Genomic DNA, 16,891 nt, shown 5'->3' on the forward strand with positions numbered 1-16,891 from the left:
TTTGGCATTAATTTATATGGTAGTACCCGTTAATTTATGGGTAAAAATCCTGTTTCTGAAATTCTGGGTTAGAAGCAAATTTCTTACTGATAGAAGAATGATTTTATGTAGCTTCATATGTCCTTATGTTACAACATAACTTTATGAAAGACTCACTGTAATTTTTAAAAATGACTCCAAAGTAAAGCCAACTTTTAAGTGATACGATATTTACTTAGGTTTATTGGTTTAAGCAAAGGAACACATTATCAAAAGGAAAGGACTAAGTACTTATTTTTTTTTCCTTTCTTATTTAGAGGAGAAACAACAGACCACCCTTACAGAATGGTACTCAGCTCAAGAGAATACTTTCAAGCCTGAATCTCAGAGACAGAGGGCTGTTGCCAGTGTGTCTGAAGAGTATGACTTACTGGATGATGGAGGTGATGCTGTCTTCAGTCAGCTGGTAAGATACTACTGGTTCATAATGATATTTCGAGGAAAATTTTATAGGTTAAACAACTTTAATGAGGTAATAATATTTTGTTATTTTGTAATTTTAGGGTAATTTTCTTTGTTTTAGACTATAACATTTTCAGAATAATCTAATTCTTTTTTTTGAAAAGGTTTGGAGATTAAATCTTGGGCCTTGTAAGCACTTTATTCCTGAGCTATACTTATGATCCCAAACTTTGTCTTTAGAAGAATAATTTACCTATTTTTAAAAAAGATTTATTTATTTTTATTTTATGTGTAAGAATGTTTTGCCTGCATGCATTTGTGTGCACATCAGTACAGATACTCTGGAGGCTGAGGAATGGGATCCTCTAGAACTGGAGTTATAGGTGATTATAAGCCACCATGTAAGTCTTCTGGGAACCAAACTTGGGTCCTCTGTAAAAGCTGCAGGTGCTCTTAACTGCAGAACCATCTCTCCACCCCCAAATTTACCACAGTTTTTAAAATGAGAAGCTAGATAATGCTTAACATTATATACTAGTATTTTAATTCTGATATATCGAGAAGAATTGTACTTGAGTTTTAAAAGAAACTTCTGAAGATATTTTAAAATTGTTTAGTGTAGGGAAGATCCCTATGAGTTAGCAATCAGCATTTTGACATTTTGGCTATGATCCTAGCCTTTAATGGCTGAGCAATCTCTCCAGTCCATGAATTTGACTGTGTAAAATAGTGGTTTTAAGAACCACATTGAACATTATACATAGGAGAAGCCTCTAAAGCTTGGTGAAATCTGTTTCCTTGCTAGCAGCACTTCTTTGGTGGGGTGGGGGAGGGTTGGGGTAGGGAAAGAAATTCTTTTGGGCTTTTGAGACAGCCCAAGTTGTCTGGAACTTGCCAATACAAAGAAACTTGTATTCTTCTGCCTCAACTTCTTGAGTTGCTGGGATTATAAATGAAAGCTTCTCATGTGCTTGTTATAGATAAGAAACTGGTTTTAATATTAAGAAGTTTTAGGGTAATGTTTTCTCTAATGTAGCTGGAAAAGAAACCTGCATTTTTACCAGTATACTACCAAACACAATTAGTTCATGTGGCTAGATCATAGTACTTTGCCGACAAGCTCACTTTCACATAAAAAATGATTGTAATACAATGTTATGAAAGATAATGTTTGAAAGATGAAACTAGTGATGTTTTGTATAATAGCATATGCATGTTATATGTTTTTTAGTTCTTCCGATGATTGTAGCCATTTTCCTTGCAGCAAATACATTTTTTAACTTTTTATTGTTTGTTTGTAAATTTCACATCATGCTGCACCACAGTCCTAGGGTTTCCCTCATACCGGCCCTTCACCCTTGCAATCTCTCCTGAAAAAAAAAATGAACAAAAAGCCAACATACACACACAGACCAACAACAACAAGAAAAAACAACAAAGCATAGGAAACATCTCATCGTGGAAGCTGTCTCACAGTGTGTTTCACAGTATGTCCACACATCTTCATTGGTCTGGCTTGAGATCTCTGGATTCTGTGACATTATCAATATTGGATCCTCACTGGAACTCTTTCCAATTATTCTGTTGTTGCCCTGTGTCATGGAGATCTGCAGTTTTGGATCAGCATGTCCCAACTGTTCTTAGATGATACAGATTTTGGGTGGACCAATTCAGAGCCCTGGATCTGGAGTGGGTGGTAGCTGAGCCTGGCAGCAGTTGGCTCTCCCTTATCCACATCACCAGAGCAAGCTCTCCAGCACTGTTATGGTAAGACCACCTAAAAGGCAAACAAATATTAAGCAATTAAATAATTTATAATCTTTGCTTTTTTTGTTTTTAAAAGACAGAAAAAGATGTGAATTGCCTTGAACCATGGTTAATCAAGGAAATGGATGCCTGCCTTTCTGACATATGGCTGCATAAAGATGTTGATGCTTTTGCTCAGGTCTTTCATCTTATCTTAACTGAAAATGTTAGCGGTAAGTTTATTTAAATTAAAATTTTCTCTTGCCATTATTTGTGGTACAAATACAGTCTAACTTAAAAAGCATGCATGACACATTTTATTTACTATCATTAATTTTATTTTGGAGTGCTTTATATTGTTTCAAATTTTGTTAGTATCTCCAGAGAGATTTCCTAAACTCTTCACAGATATGACAGTTATTTACAAAAATGCTTTTATAAATTTGTGTTGTATGTTTCCATGTAATCTGGTCCTTAACTCTGTGCTGCAGAAAAAAAAAGTATCTCAAAGAGGTTTGTGATTGAGAAAGAAATGGACAGAAAGTGGGTAATAACCTTGGGATTTCTTGAGCCGTTTAGTAAATGATGAATTTTTTTACATTGAAGTGTACGGGCTCAGGTTCTGATCTACATATACTCACGAACTTTATGTCGTATGATATGTCTTCAGTAATGACTTATCCTTGTTTAACTAATTGACTTTGTTGGATATTGGCAACCAGATACGAACAGATAAAATTCTGTAGGCTTCTAGGCACTGTTATAATTATTAACCATTCTGTTTTTTGTTTGTTTGTTTGCTTTTTTGTTAAAAACACTTTTCTTCAGCTTCTGATGTTTCAACTTGGCTTTAAAAACATTTTTTTTTAATCTATTCTAGGTTTTCCTGGCAGAAAGTACCCCCCCCCAAAGCTTCATCTTTAAGTACATAGGCTTCAATTTTGGGACATTCATTTTATTATTTCTATTTACATTTGTTCTTTAGATGGATCTCATCTGTTAATAGCTATAATTGTTAGCTTTAATTGTCAGTTTGACCCAATCTTAAATCACCTGGGAAAGAGATTTTTAATGAGTTATTATCTACATTGGGTTGGTCAGTGAGAGGATTGCTGTAATTGATGTAGGAAGACCCAGCCCACTGTGGGCAGCACCACTGGCCTAGTTTTCCATTACTTCCAATAATAGTGTGAAGGAAAAAAAACCCAAAACCTTCAAAATCCTTTCCACGATTGGGACTGTTGTGGCTTTAAATTTGAAATGTCAACTGTAGGCTCATGTATTTGAATATTTGGTCCCTGCCTGTGGCACTGCTTGGGAGGCTGTGGAACCTTTAGGAGGTAGAACCTTATTAGAGGAAGTTGAACACTGTGGGTGGACCTTGGGGTTTTATTTTATAGCCCAGCTCTGCTTCCCATCCTGCTGTGTTCTTACTGCCAAGTGTGAGCAGATGGTCTCATGATCTTCCACTGCACCAATGAGCCATAGCCATGTCCTCACCTCACCTCCAGGATGGACTGTTTCTGGACTCATAAACCATGAGCCAGAATAAACCTTTATTCCCTTACTTTGCTCATTGTCAGGTACTAGATCCTAGAGCAAAGTAGCTGAGCCAATGCCTTCGGATGCCTTCCTAAGCTCATTTTCCAGCACTCTTCTTTTTGTTCTCTGTTCTGCAGGTGCACGAGTTGTTTTTCTACATTCTTATTATATTTTAGTGTGCATGCGTGTGTGCGTGTGTTTGGGTTTACATATGCTATGGTCTATGTTTGAAGGTCAAAAACAAGTTGTAGGAGTTGGCTCTGTCTTTCCTTCCTGTGGGTTCTGAGGGTGTACCTAGTTTTCAGGTCAGGCCTGGTGGACAGTCGTCTTTCCCTGCTAAGCCATTTCACTGGCCTGTTGTTGGTTTATCATTTTGTCTACTACATTGCTTTAAAATACTGATGAAGCAATTTAAATACTTAACTATGACTCTTGACTATCTTCCGGGTTTCTCTGGTGATTACTGAATTATTTTTATGGTCATCAAAGTGTGTAGTGTTTATTTCTCTTCTTGGGTCATTTATTTCCTTGAGTTTAATATTATAGTATCTTAAAACCTCAAGAACTTTGCTTTAAAGCATTTATTACTAATTATTGATGAAAATTAACTTTTAAATTCTTTAATTCTGTATCTTGTTATTTAATGAACATAATGGCAATATGTAGATAAAAAAATCACCATTGAAGGGTTCTGCAAACCAATAGCTCTCTTTTTTTCTTAATTATATTAGTAGAGCTTAAATAATTTCTTTCTATTTCTCCAAAGATAGACTTTATTCTACCCTGTTTTTGCAAGATCATCTTGGATTTCTTTGTGAATGGGAGAGTTGAAGGTTATATAATATTGTTGTCATTTAAAATAAAGGAACCAGTCACAGGTTAATTGTGATAGTCAGTTCTACTACTTAACCAAAACAATGGAAGTCTTTAATATTTGAACATTTAACATATCCTTTTCTTCTTTTAGTTGATTATAGGCATAGTGAGACCAGTGCAACAGCTCTGATGGTTGCTGCAGGACGAGGATTTACGAGTCAAGTAGAGCAGTTAATTAGTATGGGAGCCAATGTCCACAGTAAAGCATCAAATGGCTGGTAATTTTAGATTGTATCCATTCTTTGTATATCATTATATAGTTTCACATACCTTTGAAATTTTCTTGTAATTGTCTTTATTTTAAAATCTATTGTGTAATAATTGATGGCATAGCTGTAATGAGTAAATAGTTTGTGTGACTAGTTAAGTAATTTTTGAAAGCAAATTATTTCTCAGTCTGATCTCTTTGAAATTTGCAGGATGGCTTTAGATTGGGCTAAGCACTTTGGACAGACTGAAATTGTGGATCTTCTAGAATCTTACAGGTAAAACCTTAACATTATTTAAACTTAATTCTACCTTTAAAAAAATCCTAGCCGTGTAAATCACAGAGGCTGTAAAAGGTAAGGCACTTAAACTCCTTTAGCCAGAGATTTACTTTTGTAGTTGTAAAAGAATTTTCTTCAGGTTGTTAATAAGACATATTGTATTATATTTACTTTATTTAAAAACTTTTTTGAAAATTTGAGAGATTTCCACTTAAACATTGTATACGTAGAATGGGGAGGTAGCTCAGTCAGTAATGTGCTTACTTGAACAAGCCTGAGGACCTAACTTTGATCTCCAGAACCCATATAAAAAGAGCCCATGTGATGGTACATTTCTGTAATCTCAGCACTAGAGAGATGGAGACAGGAAGATGAGTGGGACTCCCTGACTACCCAAACTACCATTTACTTGACAAGCTCCAGGTCCCAGGAAGAGGCCCCGTCTCAAGAAGAAATGGGGATGGTATCTAAGAAATAACAAATTAGGTTGACCCCTGGCTTCCATACATATGCTCACATGCATGTGAACACCTATACAGAGGTGATCATGCATAAATCCATAAGCACATATATACACACATTGAAAGCATGGTAGGTTCAAATATATATTTGTCTCTGCATTTCCCCCACACTTCACCAGAATGGTGATTTTTGTTTTTTAAAGTTTGAACTTTTAGGGGCCTATGTAGAAAACTCAGTGTTTAAGAATGCTTTCTGCAGGTTTCAGCACTCATATAAGGGGGCTCAAGACTTCCTGTAGTTCCAGCTCCCAGGTGTCTAATGCTCTCTTATGGCCTCTATACACATAAATAAATGTACATCTTGAAAAAAAATGAAAGTTTAAAACTGACAAGCAGAGAGGACATGAAGCAGGTCGTGGTAGCTGATGGATGTTCTTAATGAGTTTTGACATGATAGCTATCATGCTGATTAGAAATAACTAACTTAGCAAAGCTGAGAAAACTCACAGTACCAGTGAGAAACAAGCTTATTGTAGTGTCAGAACTCTGTATATATTGTTCTGTGACCTTTTAATGGCAAGGCCAAAAATTAGTAGATTTCTTTTAAGTTCTCTATGGTAAGTTTGTAGCATGCCAGATCATCTCCTGTACGCACATGATGTGCCTTCCTCTCTTTGGCAGGATTGGGAGGTTCATTAGAGATCAAGTGCGGAGCCTTTAGGCTTAGACTTTGACCATCAGGTTCCTGGGTACACTCGGAAGTGGAGATAAGTTATCAAACAACAAAAGGGTTTAATAAAAGGGACAGACTACACATTGAAATATAGTAGCAGATAGATGGCAGTAAATAAAAAGAAATGGATAAAAAGTATTGAAAAGGGCCCTGGATCATGCGACTGTGGATTTTAATTAAGCTTCCATGAATTTGTTTTCTTATTAATACTACAAACATTATTTTGACTAACAAACAAAATGAGAAAAAACACCAATGCAATATGGGTATTCCCTCGGCCACCCATCTTGTGTGCGTGCGTGCGTGTGAGCCTGTGTGCCTGTGTTTGTGTGTTTCTGAAGATTGAACCCTGGACTTGAGCATGCTATATAAGCATTCTTTCATAGATCTATGCCTCTGGCTCCTAATTATCTTTCATTAGAAATTTTAGATAATTTTAGTTAGATATTTAGACAAATTACATAGATCTTTAGATACTAAAGCAGATTTTAATGCATTTTAGAATACATTGATGGCTTCTATTTGATTTTATTCTATATAAAAACTCTCATATAGCTATATCATTTACTAAAAAAAAAATCTCAAAAAAATTAAAGTATGGAGTTTGAGGTTAAATGTAGCAAAGGCACTTTGTTCAAGACCATAACAAAATAATTCATTTTGTAAAGTACAATTTTATTGAAATACTGCCTGTACCTCGATTCACATTTAGTGACTTTTTTTTTAAGTTTTCAGAGTCACTGGAGTCAATATTAGAACATTTTAATCACACACAAAAAAATTGTGCCCATCATCATTTACTTATTTTCCCACCTAACTCTCCTAGTTCTTAGGCTAGTCACCAATTTATTTCCTCTTTCTATAACTTAGTCTGTTTGGGGGATTTTGTGTAAATAGAGCAATATGATATGCAGTCTTTTGTAACTTTCTTTTTAATCTTACTGATTTCAAAGGTTATCTATTTTATTTCCAACCAGTAGTCCCTTTTGTTGTATGCCATGATTAATTTGTCAATTTATGAATATTTGGGTTATTTTCACTCTTGACTATTATAAACAGGGACACAAATATTTAAGCTGACAGTTAATACAGATTCTTAACCATATCTATCTATCTATATCCATCCATCCATCCATCCATCACCCATCCATCTATCCATCTATTTCCATTTCTCTTCCATCTGTACCTAGGAATAGAATTGCTAGGTGATGTAGTAAACACTGTGTTTATCCTTTGGAGAACTGCCAGTGTTCCAACATTGCTGTGTCAGTCTACATATTTTCTAGGAATATTTAGTATTTCTGTACCATCCCTATCACTTAACTGCCTTTTTGATGTTAGCTTCCTTTTGGTTGTGGAATGTCACCTTTGTAGTTTGGGTATTTATTTCCTTAGTGACTATATTAAGCATCTTGATATATTTATAAGTCACTTTTGCATTTTTAATGAAGTGTCTTCAGGTTATAATTTTTCTAAAAGCACTTATTAAATTTAACTTAACTAATATATTTGCAATCAACACACAACTTAACTATAGATAATACATGAAGTGACAACATCCTTAGAGGATATTGGGAATTTGGTGGTAATAATGGGAAACCTTGGTCTTTAAAGTCCTACTCTTTTCAGTAAAAACTGATTTGGTATTTTTCTTAGCGCTTCGTTGGAATTTGGAAATCTAGATGAAAGTTCCTTGGTTCAAACAAATGGAAATGACCTCAGTGCAGAAGACAGAGAGCTGTTGAAAGCTTACCATCATAGCTTTGATGACGAGAAAGTAGACTTGGATTTGATCATGCATCTTCTCTATAATATCTGCCATAGTTGTGATGCTGGTGAGTACTGTTTGAAAGAAGTGGAGCAAACTCTATTGGAAATTAGTATTTAGGGTAAAAATTTTTCTGGAATTCTTCTGATATATGTGTATACTGATTCTTTTGTAATTGTATACCAGTACTTTAACTCACATCATATTATCTTTATGACTAGTTTTGTTTATTGTGTTTGATTTCATAAGATTAAATATTAAAAATGTTTTTTTCAAGGTGCAATATTAATTTTTCTACCTGGATATGATGAAATTGTTGGTTTGAGGGATCGTATCCTCTTTGATGACAAGCGGTTTGCTGACAATACACATAGGTAAACTGTAAAGATTTGTACTAGTTCCTTATGCTAACTGACAGGTACTAGAGTGCATTTTTTCTTTTTAATTGTAAACAGGTATCAAGTCTTTATGCTTCATTCAAATATGCAGACATCTGATCAAAAGAAGGTATTAAAAAATCCACCTGCTGGTGTCCGAAAAATAGTAAGCATCATAAGATCGTTTATGTTCTGTTTTTTAATTCATTGACCTATCTTCTTATTAATCATAAAATAATATTGCATTTCAGATCCTTTCCACCAATATTGCTGAAACAAGCATCACTGTCAATGATGTTGTCTTTGTTATTGATTCTGGTAAGGTGAAAGAGGTATGTATGAAGAAGTTGTATTTGTACTTCATGAAGACTGAGACTTCATTTACTGGAAAATTTATAGATGAATTTAACAAAATATATGTTGTTTTTACTAAACTATTATAGCTTAAATTTAGTACATGGGATATATTTTGGTGTACCAACGAAGTAGACAAAAAGATTATTTCTATTTACTAACTACTACTAAGAAAGTAAAGAGTTTGAATAGTTATAATAAAAATTGGTCACATCATGGCAATATGACTACATAGTTTCTGTTTTCCTCCTGTATATGGAGATGGGTAATATACCACTTGTTCATTGATATCATCTAATGCATCATAGATAGTATATAGTAGGTGTTTTGAAGATACTTATTAAGAGAACCTTGAGTAACAAAGAAAAGGAAAATAAAATTGGAAACTAGGGCTAGGGAGATGGCTCACTACTTGTTCTTTAAGTGCGAGAACCAGAGTTCCAGTCCTCTTCATCTCTGTAAAAGGCTGAGCATGTCACTGTGTACTTGCAGTCCCCAGTACTAGGAAGATAGAACAAATCACCAAATCAGTGAGCTCCAGGTTCATTGAGTGACCCTGTCTCAAAAACTATAGTGGAGAGCAATCAGGAAAGATGTACACTGTGGACCTCTGGCTTCTAGATGCAGAGTCACCCACACATGCATAAAAATCAACAGCAACATAAACCAGGGTATACACATCATGTAATCAACAGTACAAATCACTACCTGGCTATCTGTTGGTTCTTTCATACCATTGTGGCATTTCATAAATTGTAGCAAAGACCTCAAAGTGTAAAATATTTACTACTGGGCCCTTTGCAAAAGTTTTTTTCCTATGATAAATAAGTGATAGCATTTGTTTCCTTTCAATATTAACATGACTAACAGTTGCCAGTGCTACTAAGTTTTCGTAGATCATATAATAGAGATAATTGGTTTTTAAGGAAGAGATGACTAAGTGGATATAAGTAATCATTTTTAGTGTTAAAATTAATATTTTGATATAATTTTAGGATTATCTTACAGAGGATAAAATTTATTATAGATTTTGGTCAAATTTGTTGTAAAGAAAGAATAAACTGTTTCTCCTATGATAGTGTCAATAAAGGTAAGTGATAAACCTTTAAATATCAACATTTACCAGATGTGCTGCATACCTGCACTCCCTGCATGGGGGAGATAGAGACAGGATGGTCTAAGGTTCAAAGCTAGCTTGGCTACATGCTTAGAACCTGTCTTAAAGAGGAGAAAGCAAAAAGTACAGATTTGTTGGTCTTAAATTATTTAAAGCTGAAGGAAGTAGATTTTGAGTATTTTAGAAATTAATTTCTTTAGGTATTATCAAATCATGACTTATGCACAGAGATAATATCAAAAGCTATTTTATATATAAAACTAACAAATGGAACAGATATTATAAGCTAAGTAGCATATTTTCAAAAATTCCTTAACTTATTAGAGAATACATTATTTTTGCTCTCTGTAATTAATTTTATACAAGAGAAAGCAAGGATACTGAATGCTTGAAATACATAATTTAGTTAGAAATGTATTTAAAAATATTTCTCCTAGCAGATGGTGGTTGTTCATGCCTTTAATCCCAGCTCTTGGGAGGCAGAAGCAGGCAAACCTCTGAGTTTGAGGCCAGCCTGATCTACAGAGTGAGTTCCAGGACAGCCAGGGCTATACAGAGAAACTCTGTCTTAAAAAACAAAACCAAAAAATGAAACAAAAATTTCTCCTCCAGCAGATATTTATTCACTTTAGGTACTTCGAAGCAGGGTGGCATTAATGATTCTTTTTTTCTTTTCTTTTCTTTTCAAAAGAATTTCATTGTCTTCTTCAGTTGCCCAGTGCCACCACTATTTCTTTTTTTTTTTATTGGATATTTTATTTACATTTCAGATGTTACCCCTTTCCCCATTTCACCTTCCTCCCCAGAACCCCCCTATCCCATCCCCCCTCCTCCTGCTTCTGTGAGGATGTGCCCCCACCCACCCACCCACTCGTACTTCCCCGCCCTCGAATTCCTCCACACTGAGACATCCAGCTTTCACAGCACCAAGGACCTCCTCTCCCACCTATGCCCGACAAAACCATCCTTCCCTACATATACAACTGGGGCCATGGGTTCCTCCCTGTGTGCTCCCAGGCTGGTGGTTTAGACCCTGGGAGCTCTGTTTGGTTGGTATGTTGCTCCTTAGAGGCACTGCCAGAGCCTGACATATACAGAAGGGGATGCTCACAGCTAACCATTGAACTGATCATGGGGTTCCCAATGGAGGAGTTAGAGAGAAGACTGAAGGAGCTGAAAGGGTTTGTGGCCCAATGGGGATAGCAGTAATGATTTTTTTTATATTTTCCTTTGAAACATTCAGGAAAGGCTTACTTCTTGGTAACTCAGCAGGGTGTTAAGTACAAAGTGTTAAAACTACTTTACTTTGAAATGTTTAGTTTGGTAAATCATTTTTCTAGAGACTTACTCCTTGAGAAGCACTTCAGCAAATATCTTTTTCTGAAAATATCTTTGTTTCTCTCTCCCCCTCCCTCTCCCTCTCCCTCTCCCTCTCCCTCTCTCTCTCTCTCTCTCTCTCTTAAATATATAAATCCAGCCTGCTCAGTGTGTCTAATGTAAGCTGTATATATGTGATCTCAGGACTGACCACTAATTAGCGTGTTCTTGTCTGGGGAAGAATATGTCTCCTGCTCTCAGTATTCCCCAGTTGCCTGTAATTCTTTGTCTAGGGTTGAGTCCCAGCAAACTTTACTCATTCCATGACAGAATGTCCATTGATATGTCAGGTTATGTCTAGGTAGCCATGTTGGTGTCACAATAAAGTCTTGGTGTCTTTTGAGAATCGGTTGTTATTAAACTGCAGTAGAGAACTGCAAACAGCTCTGAAAAGCACAGCATGGGGAATTGTATAGGTCTTCTAAGTTTAGTTTGCCATTTACTGTTCATTAGAGTACTTATAATCAGGAAACCTGAGTCTTTAAGAAACAATTTCTTCTAATTAATCAAGAGGGGGCTTTAAGTTTAACTCGGCATGTAAAAAATATGTCGATAATATTTCTTATTTCTTTGTTAGTACAGATCATGTTTTAACATAAAAATGATTTAAATATTACAGAAATCCTTTGATGCACTGAATTTTGTTACAATGCTAAAAATGGTATGGATTTCCAAAGCTAGTGCCATACAGCGCAAAGGCAGGTAATGTACATTGGATGTTATAATTTCATGCCTAATTTACATTAATTTAATTGCCTGTGATATTAATATTACCATATGCATTACATATTTGTCATATACTCTTTCTTTTATAATATGTTAGTTTTCACAGTAATTTTATAGTATCTTTGCCAAGCAAACTGTTTTGCTACTTTAAACAATTGCTTAACTAGAAAAATTTAAATTACATTCCTTAGTTTATTTTGAATGTTTGTCAGAGGCACATACATGCTATGGCACACTGTAGTATTCAGATGATACCTCTCAGGAACTGGTTTTCTTCTACCATGTAGTTCCTGAGAATAGAACTAAGGTATCTGGGCTTGATGGCAAATGCCTATAATCTTTGAGCTATCTCACTGGCCCTTTTGGGGTAATCTTTCTTTCTTTCTTTCTTTCTTTCTCTCTTTCTTTCTTTCTTTCTTTCTTTCTTTTTCTTTTCTTTTTTTTTTTTTGGTTTGGGGTAATTTTTCAAAAGTTAAATTTAGGCTATGTTGCAAGCCCAGCTGATACCAGACATCAACATGGAGGGAGGAGACGGGAATTGAGCACATATTCCCAGCTGCTTCTGTGGAGCTGTTGGAAGTTGCTAGCTGCTAGGAGAGGAAGAGAGTTTTCTTTATCCTTTCTTGGTTGTGAACTCCATAAGAAGTATCCGTCATCCATCCCAGATACTAGTTATTTCCCTAATTAGAAGAACTAAAAGGAGACTACTTCATTATATTTTCTGATGCTTTCCAAGAGACTGTGTCTTTGTGATGATGGAGTAAGTGCCAAGGCTTTGTTGTTATGTAACCCACAATGTGTACAACTCTGATCAGTGGGCCTGAACATGGTGCTTGATAATGTCTTAGTGAAATTGATTACATTTAAATTACTAAACATTCATGCTTTGAATTTCACTTGATTTCAAATTTATGTTATTAACTTTGATTTCTTTGTGTGTTTTTTCTTTAGCTATAACTGTAGATGACAAGTTTATGAATCTTGCTCAATAAATGATATTATAATATTGAGTCCCAGCACACAAAACATGTTCTAAATGTATTCATGGAGGCTAAATAAGGATTGGAACTCAGATGTCTTGATCATGATTCATTTTTCTGTCTCCTGAATCACATTAGTGTGAAGTTTCATTATTACTGTCTTCATTCATTATCTGAGGCTTAATTATATGTTTTATTTTAAGAGCGGGACGATGTAGACCTGGAATTTGTTTCCGTCTGTTTAGTAGACTTCGATTTCAGAACATGCTGGAATTTCAGACTCCAGAACTCTTGAGAATGCCATTGCAGGTAGACCTAAAGCTCTAAGGCTTTGTCTGTGGGTGAGGGGACAGGTCCCATTTCATTTCTACAGATTGGGCTTGACTAAATTCAGTTTACACAGTAAAATCATAAATTATATGAAGTGGGATATCCACAAAAAAAGATTTTTCCCTATAAATGTTACTGAACCTTCAGATATTTTTTAAAGTTATTGGAATACATTTAAAGTTTGTGAACCATTCGAGTGTGTGTGTGTGTGTGTGTGTGTGTGTGTGTGTACACTTAATTCTAGCATTTTAGAAGTCTCAAATATATAGTGTTGATTTTGAAAATTCTAGATAGGATTAGGAACTAAATCTAAGTTGTAGAAGGTAATTCCAACATTATCATGTAAGATACTGAGCCTCTACCTTTGTAATTCTTATTCACCGAGATCTCCAGATCTTCATTGCGTTTCTTTGAGTTTTCTGCCTTCATGGAAAACTACTAGAAGAATATCAGATTGATTCTATTTTTGAAAGATTTACTCATTTTTATTTTATATGCATGTTTGTGTGTCTGTATGTAAGCATGCCCTGTATATGGTGCTGTTAGAAACCAGCATGTTTCCTCACATCTCCTGGAGGTGGAATTACAGAAGGCTGTAAGCTGCCTGATGTGAGTCCTGGGATCCCGGCCTGGCTCCACTGTTGTGCAGCAAGTGCTTTTAACCGCCTAGCCATCTCTCCTGCCCCACACTGGTTCTTTAGTCTCTTAGCCTAGATACTTGCTTCCAGTCTTTCAAGTGAGACAGAATCATGTTTTTGACATTCATATCCCTGTGATTTCATATTAACAATGTCTTTGCAAGATTTTTTTTTCTGATGTATAATTAAAAACTTTTGGAACCTAAATTATTAAATAAACTCTTCAAATGTTTCCAATCCCCTGTCCTCATGTTTCTACTCTTACTAGATTTAGTGGTTTTTTTTTACGTTATATTTATTTCTTTTGCTTTTATGTGTGCTAACCCATTTCTAAATTCCTTTCCCTAACTTAGTTTATGATTAAAGTCCTATTATGTAGATCTTAGTTATATATAATAGTTAAGTCCTATTATATATATCTTAGTGTAAGTGTCATTCCTTCTTAGAAACTCTTTGACATCCAGCCTCCTTCTCCAGCTCCTTCTGGAACTCGATTACAGTTTATGCACTGCCCTTACCCAGTATCCTTTCATAGCACTTAGCACAGATATGAGTACTTATAAATAATGACGTTCTTAAGGAATCTAAGGTCTGTTTTTCACTTTGCTATAAACTCAAAAGAGCAGTCATCTGTTCATTGGTTGCATATGCCTGACTGTCAAAAACACCCAAATATTTGTTGAAAGAAAAACAATGATAGAATGACCTGATTATAAAGGGAGAAAGATGACTTACTGTTCAGGTACAGTTTCTCTTTAAGTGATATGGGTAAAAGCTGTGGAAAAACTGTTGCCAGAAGGGGCAGTGATCATCTTCGTGTAAGTTGATTGAAGGCGTTTAGATCAAGGTTCACTGAAGATGTTGTTCCTCCCCTATTCCTTTGATTCTGAGACCTTCCTAGTTTGTGATTGGCACACATAGTTCTCATGGTTTCCTTAATATAAAAGCCAGTGGTATAGTTTTACTCTTTCTAATTTTTTTACCATTGTGGTTTCAGGAACTTTGTTTACATACCAAGCTGTTAGCCCCAGTTAATTGTACCATTGCCGACTTCCTTATGAAAGCTCCTGAACCACCTCCAGCTTTAATTGTAAGAAATGCTGTTCAAATGCTTAAGGTTGGTATTTTAATTATTTTACTTATTTGTTTTTTCAACTTAAAATTTAAGCTAAATGAGGATATGTTTTAAATAATTTTATTCTTTTAAAAATTGTTGCTTGATTAGTACTTTAGTGCTTTTATAATTTAAAATAGTAGATATAGTTGTTGTATATATGTATATATTTAATACAAAATATATTTTATGTGATATGATAGCAAAATAATGTTTACATTATTTCATACTTACTGGGCTTTTAATTTAAACATCATTTTGGGGTATGTCAATCTTTTTTTTCTCCTTTTACCTAGACAATAGATGCAATGGATGCATGGGAAGATCTGACTGAACTTGGGTATCATTTGGCTGATTTGCCAGTAGAACCACATCTTGGGAAAATGGTCCTATGTGCTGTTGTTTTAAAGTGTCTGGACCCCATCCTTACAATTGCCTGCACACTAGCTTATCGTGATCCTTTTGTACTACCTACCCAGGCCTCTCAAAAACGTGCAGCTATGCTTTGTAGAAAACGTTTCACTGCAGGGACTTTCAGTGACCACATGGCACTTCTGAGAGCATTTCAGGTACTGTTACTTTTGTTTATTGTTAGATGTGTTGCTTAGTTCTCGTTGAGATTTTTGAAACTCAATTGACACGATAGCAGTTGTGTATAAACTAAATGACGAGTCTGATTTGATTATATAATTTTAGATTTTTATAAAACTATCAGAATAATACTTTACCTTGAGTGATTAATATAGTAGTGGTATTATGTTGCCTCAGATGTGATTGGTAGACAGTTCTTGTTACAGATTCTATGGGGTTTTTTGTTTGTTTCTTTTTTCCTTTTTTTTTTTTTTTTTGTAGGCATGGCAGAAAGCACGAAGTGATGGGTGGGAGCGTGCCTTTTGTGAAAAGAATTTTCTTTCACAAGCTACCATGGAAATCATTATAGGCATGAGAACACAATTGCTTGGTCAGCTTAGAGCATCAGGTAAGGATTTTCTACATAGGATTTTCTGCTTTTCCTTAATGTTTCCAGATTTAAAGTGACGCCAGTTCCTGTTCTCTTTACATCACACTGTTCATGAGCTGATGTGTACACTTCTCTGTCCTCTGTGCTTTTGCTTATTACACTGGCTATGTAAAACCATATGAACTATAAGTGTGAGACTGTGTTTAAGAGTATGTGAACATGATCAGTAGATCCTGTTGATATTGTTGGCAGAGCAACTTTTAATTATTGCTAACACAGTAAGTTGTTATATTTACTTTTGACTCTCCCAATCTATGAATTTAAGTATACATACACACACATATACACATATATACTTAGTCTAAGAATATGTGAATATAAAAATTTAAGTAAATTAATATGGCTGTTGTATACATATAATAGCTTGAACGTATATTTTTCTAATGTTATTGTTTCCTTTTAGAATGGCTTCTTTGAAGGTTTTGTTGTTTTTTAAGTAACACAGTTAACCGAAGTGATATCCATTATTATCCAAATCTGGTTTTATAGGTTAGCCAAAGTATTAGGGGAAACAAGATAATTGAGAATTTAGATTTGTTTTAAATATGGGAAAATATGAAGTATTTTTAAAATTGAAGCATACAGCATTCATACTTAACTATACTTTTAGAGTTGATGTATGAGAAAATAAAAATATTGGTAGAAGTCAAAAGACTTGAGTTTCAAGTTGTGATCTTGGAGAATGTTTATGGTAGCAGCTGTCTTGGTTTGATTTCTTTTGCTATGATAAATAAAGACCATGATCAAAAACAACCTGGGAAGGAAAGGGCTTATTTCAGCATATAGTTGCTACATCACCAAA

General features: G+C 34.9%; 1 protein-coding gene across 2 annotated transcripts in view; it reads left to right on the forward strand.

Annotated features, from left to right (window-relative positions):
• Positions 1–16,891, forward strand: part of Ythdc2 (YTH domain containing 2) — a 57,305-nt gene that overhangs the window by 17,418 nt on the left and 22,996 nt on the right. For both annotated transcript variants that reach the window (XM_028777181.1, XM_028777182.1), the window contains 13 exons: positions 297–445; positions 2,285–2,420; positions 4,697–4,823; positions 5,025–5,090; positions 7,944–8,122; positions 8,333–8,429; positions 8,511–8,598; positions 8,684–8,764; positions 11,900–11,982; positions 13,190–13,295; positions 14,952–15,071; positions 15,365–15,637; positions 15,921–16,047. In XM_028777181.1, coding sequence (XP_028633014.1) covers positions 297–445; positions 2,285–2,420; positions 4,697–4,823; positions 5,025–5,090; positions 7,944–8,122; positions 8,333–8,429; positions 8,511–8,598; positions 8,684–8,764; positions 11,900–11,982; positions 13,190–13,295; positions 14,952–15,071; positions 15,365–15,637; positions 15,921–16,047 — 1,632 coding nt within the window. The remainder of the gene's footprint in view (positions 1–296; positions 446–2,284; positions 2,421–4,696; positions 4,824–5,024; positions 5,091–7,943; positions 8,123–8,332; positions 8,430–8,510; positions 8,599–8,683; positions 8,765–11,899; positions 11,983–13,189; positions 13,296–14,951; positions 15,072–15,364; positions 15,638–15,920; positions 16,048–16,891) is intronic.

The sequence above is a fragment of the Grammomys surdaster genome, unplaced genomic scaffold, assembly GCF_004785775.1.
Source record: "Grammomys surdaster isolate TR1022 unplaced genomic scaffold, NIH_TR_1.0 278, whole genome shotgun sequence".
Taxonomy (NCBI): domain Eukaryota; kingdom Metazoa; phylum Chordata; class Mammalia; order Rodentia; family Muridae; genus Grammomys; species Grammomys surdaster.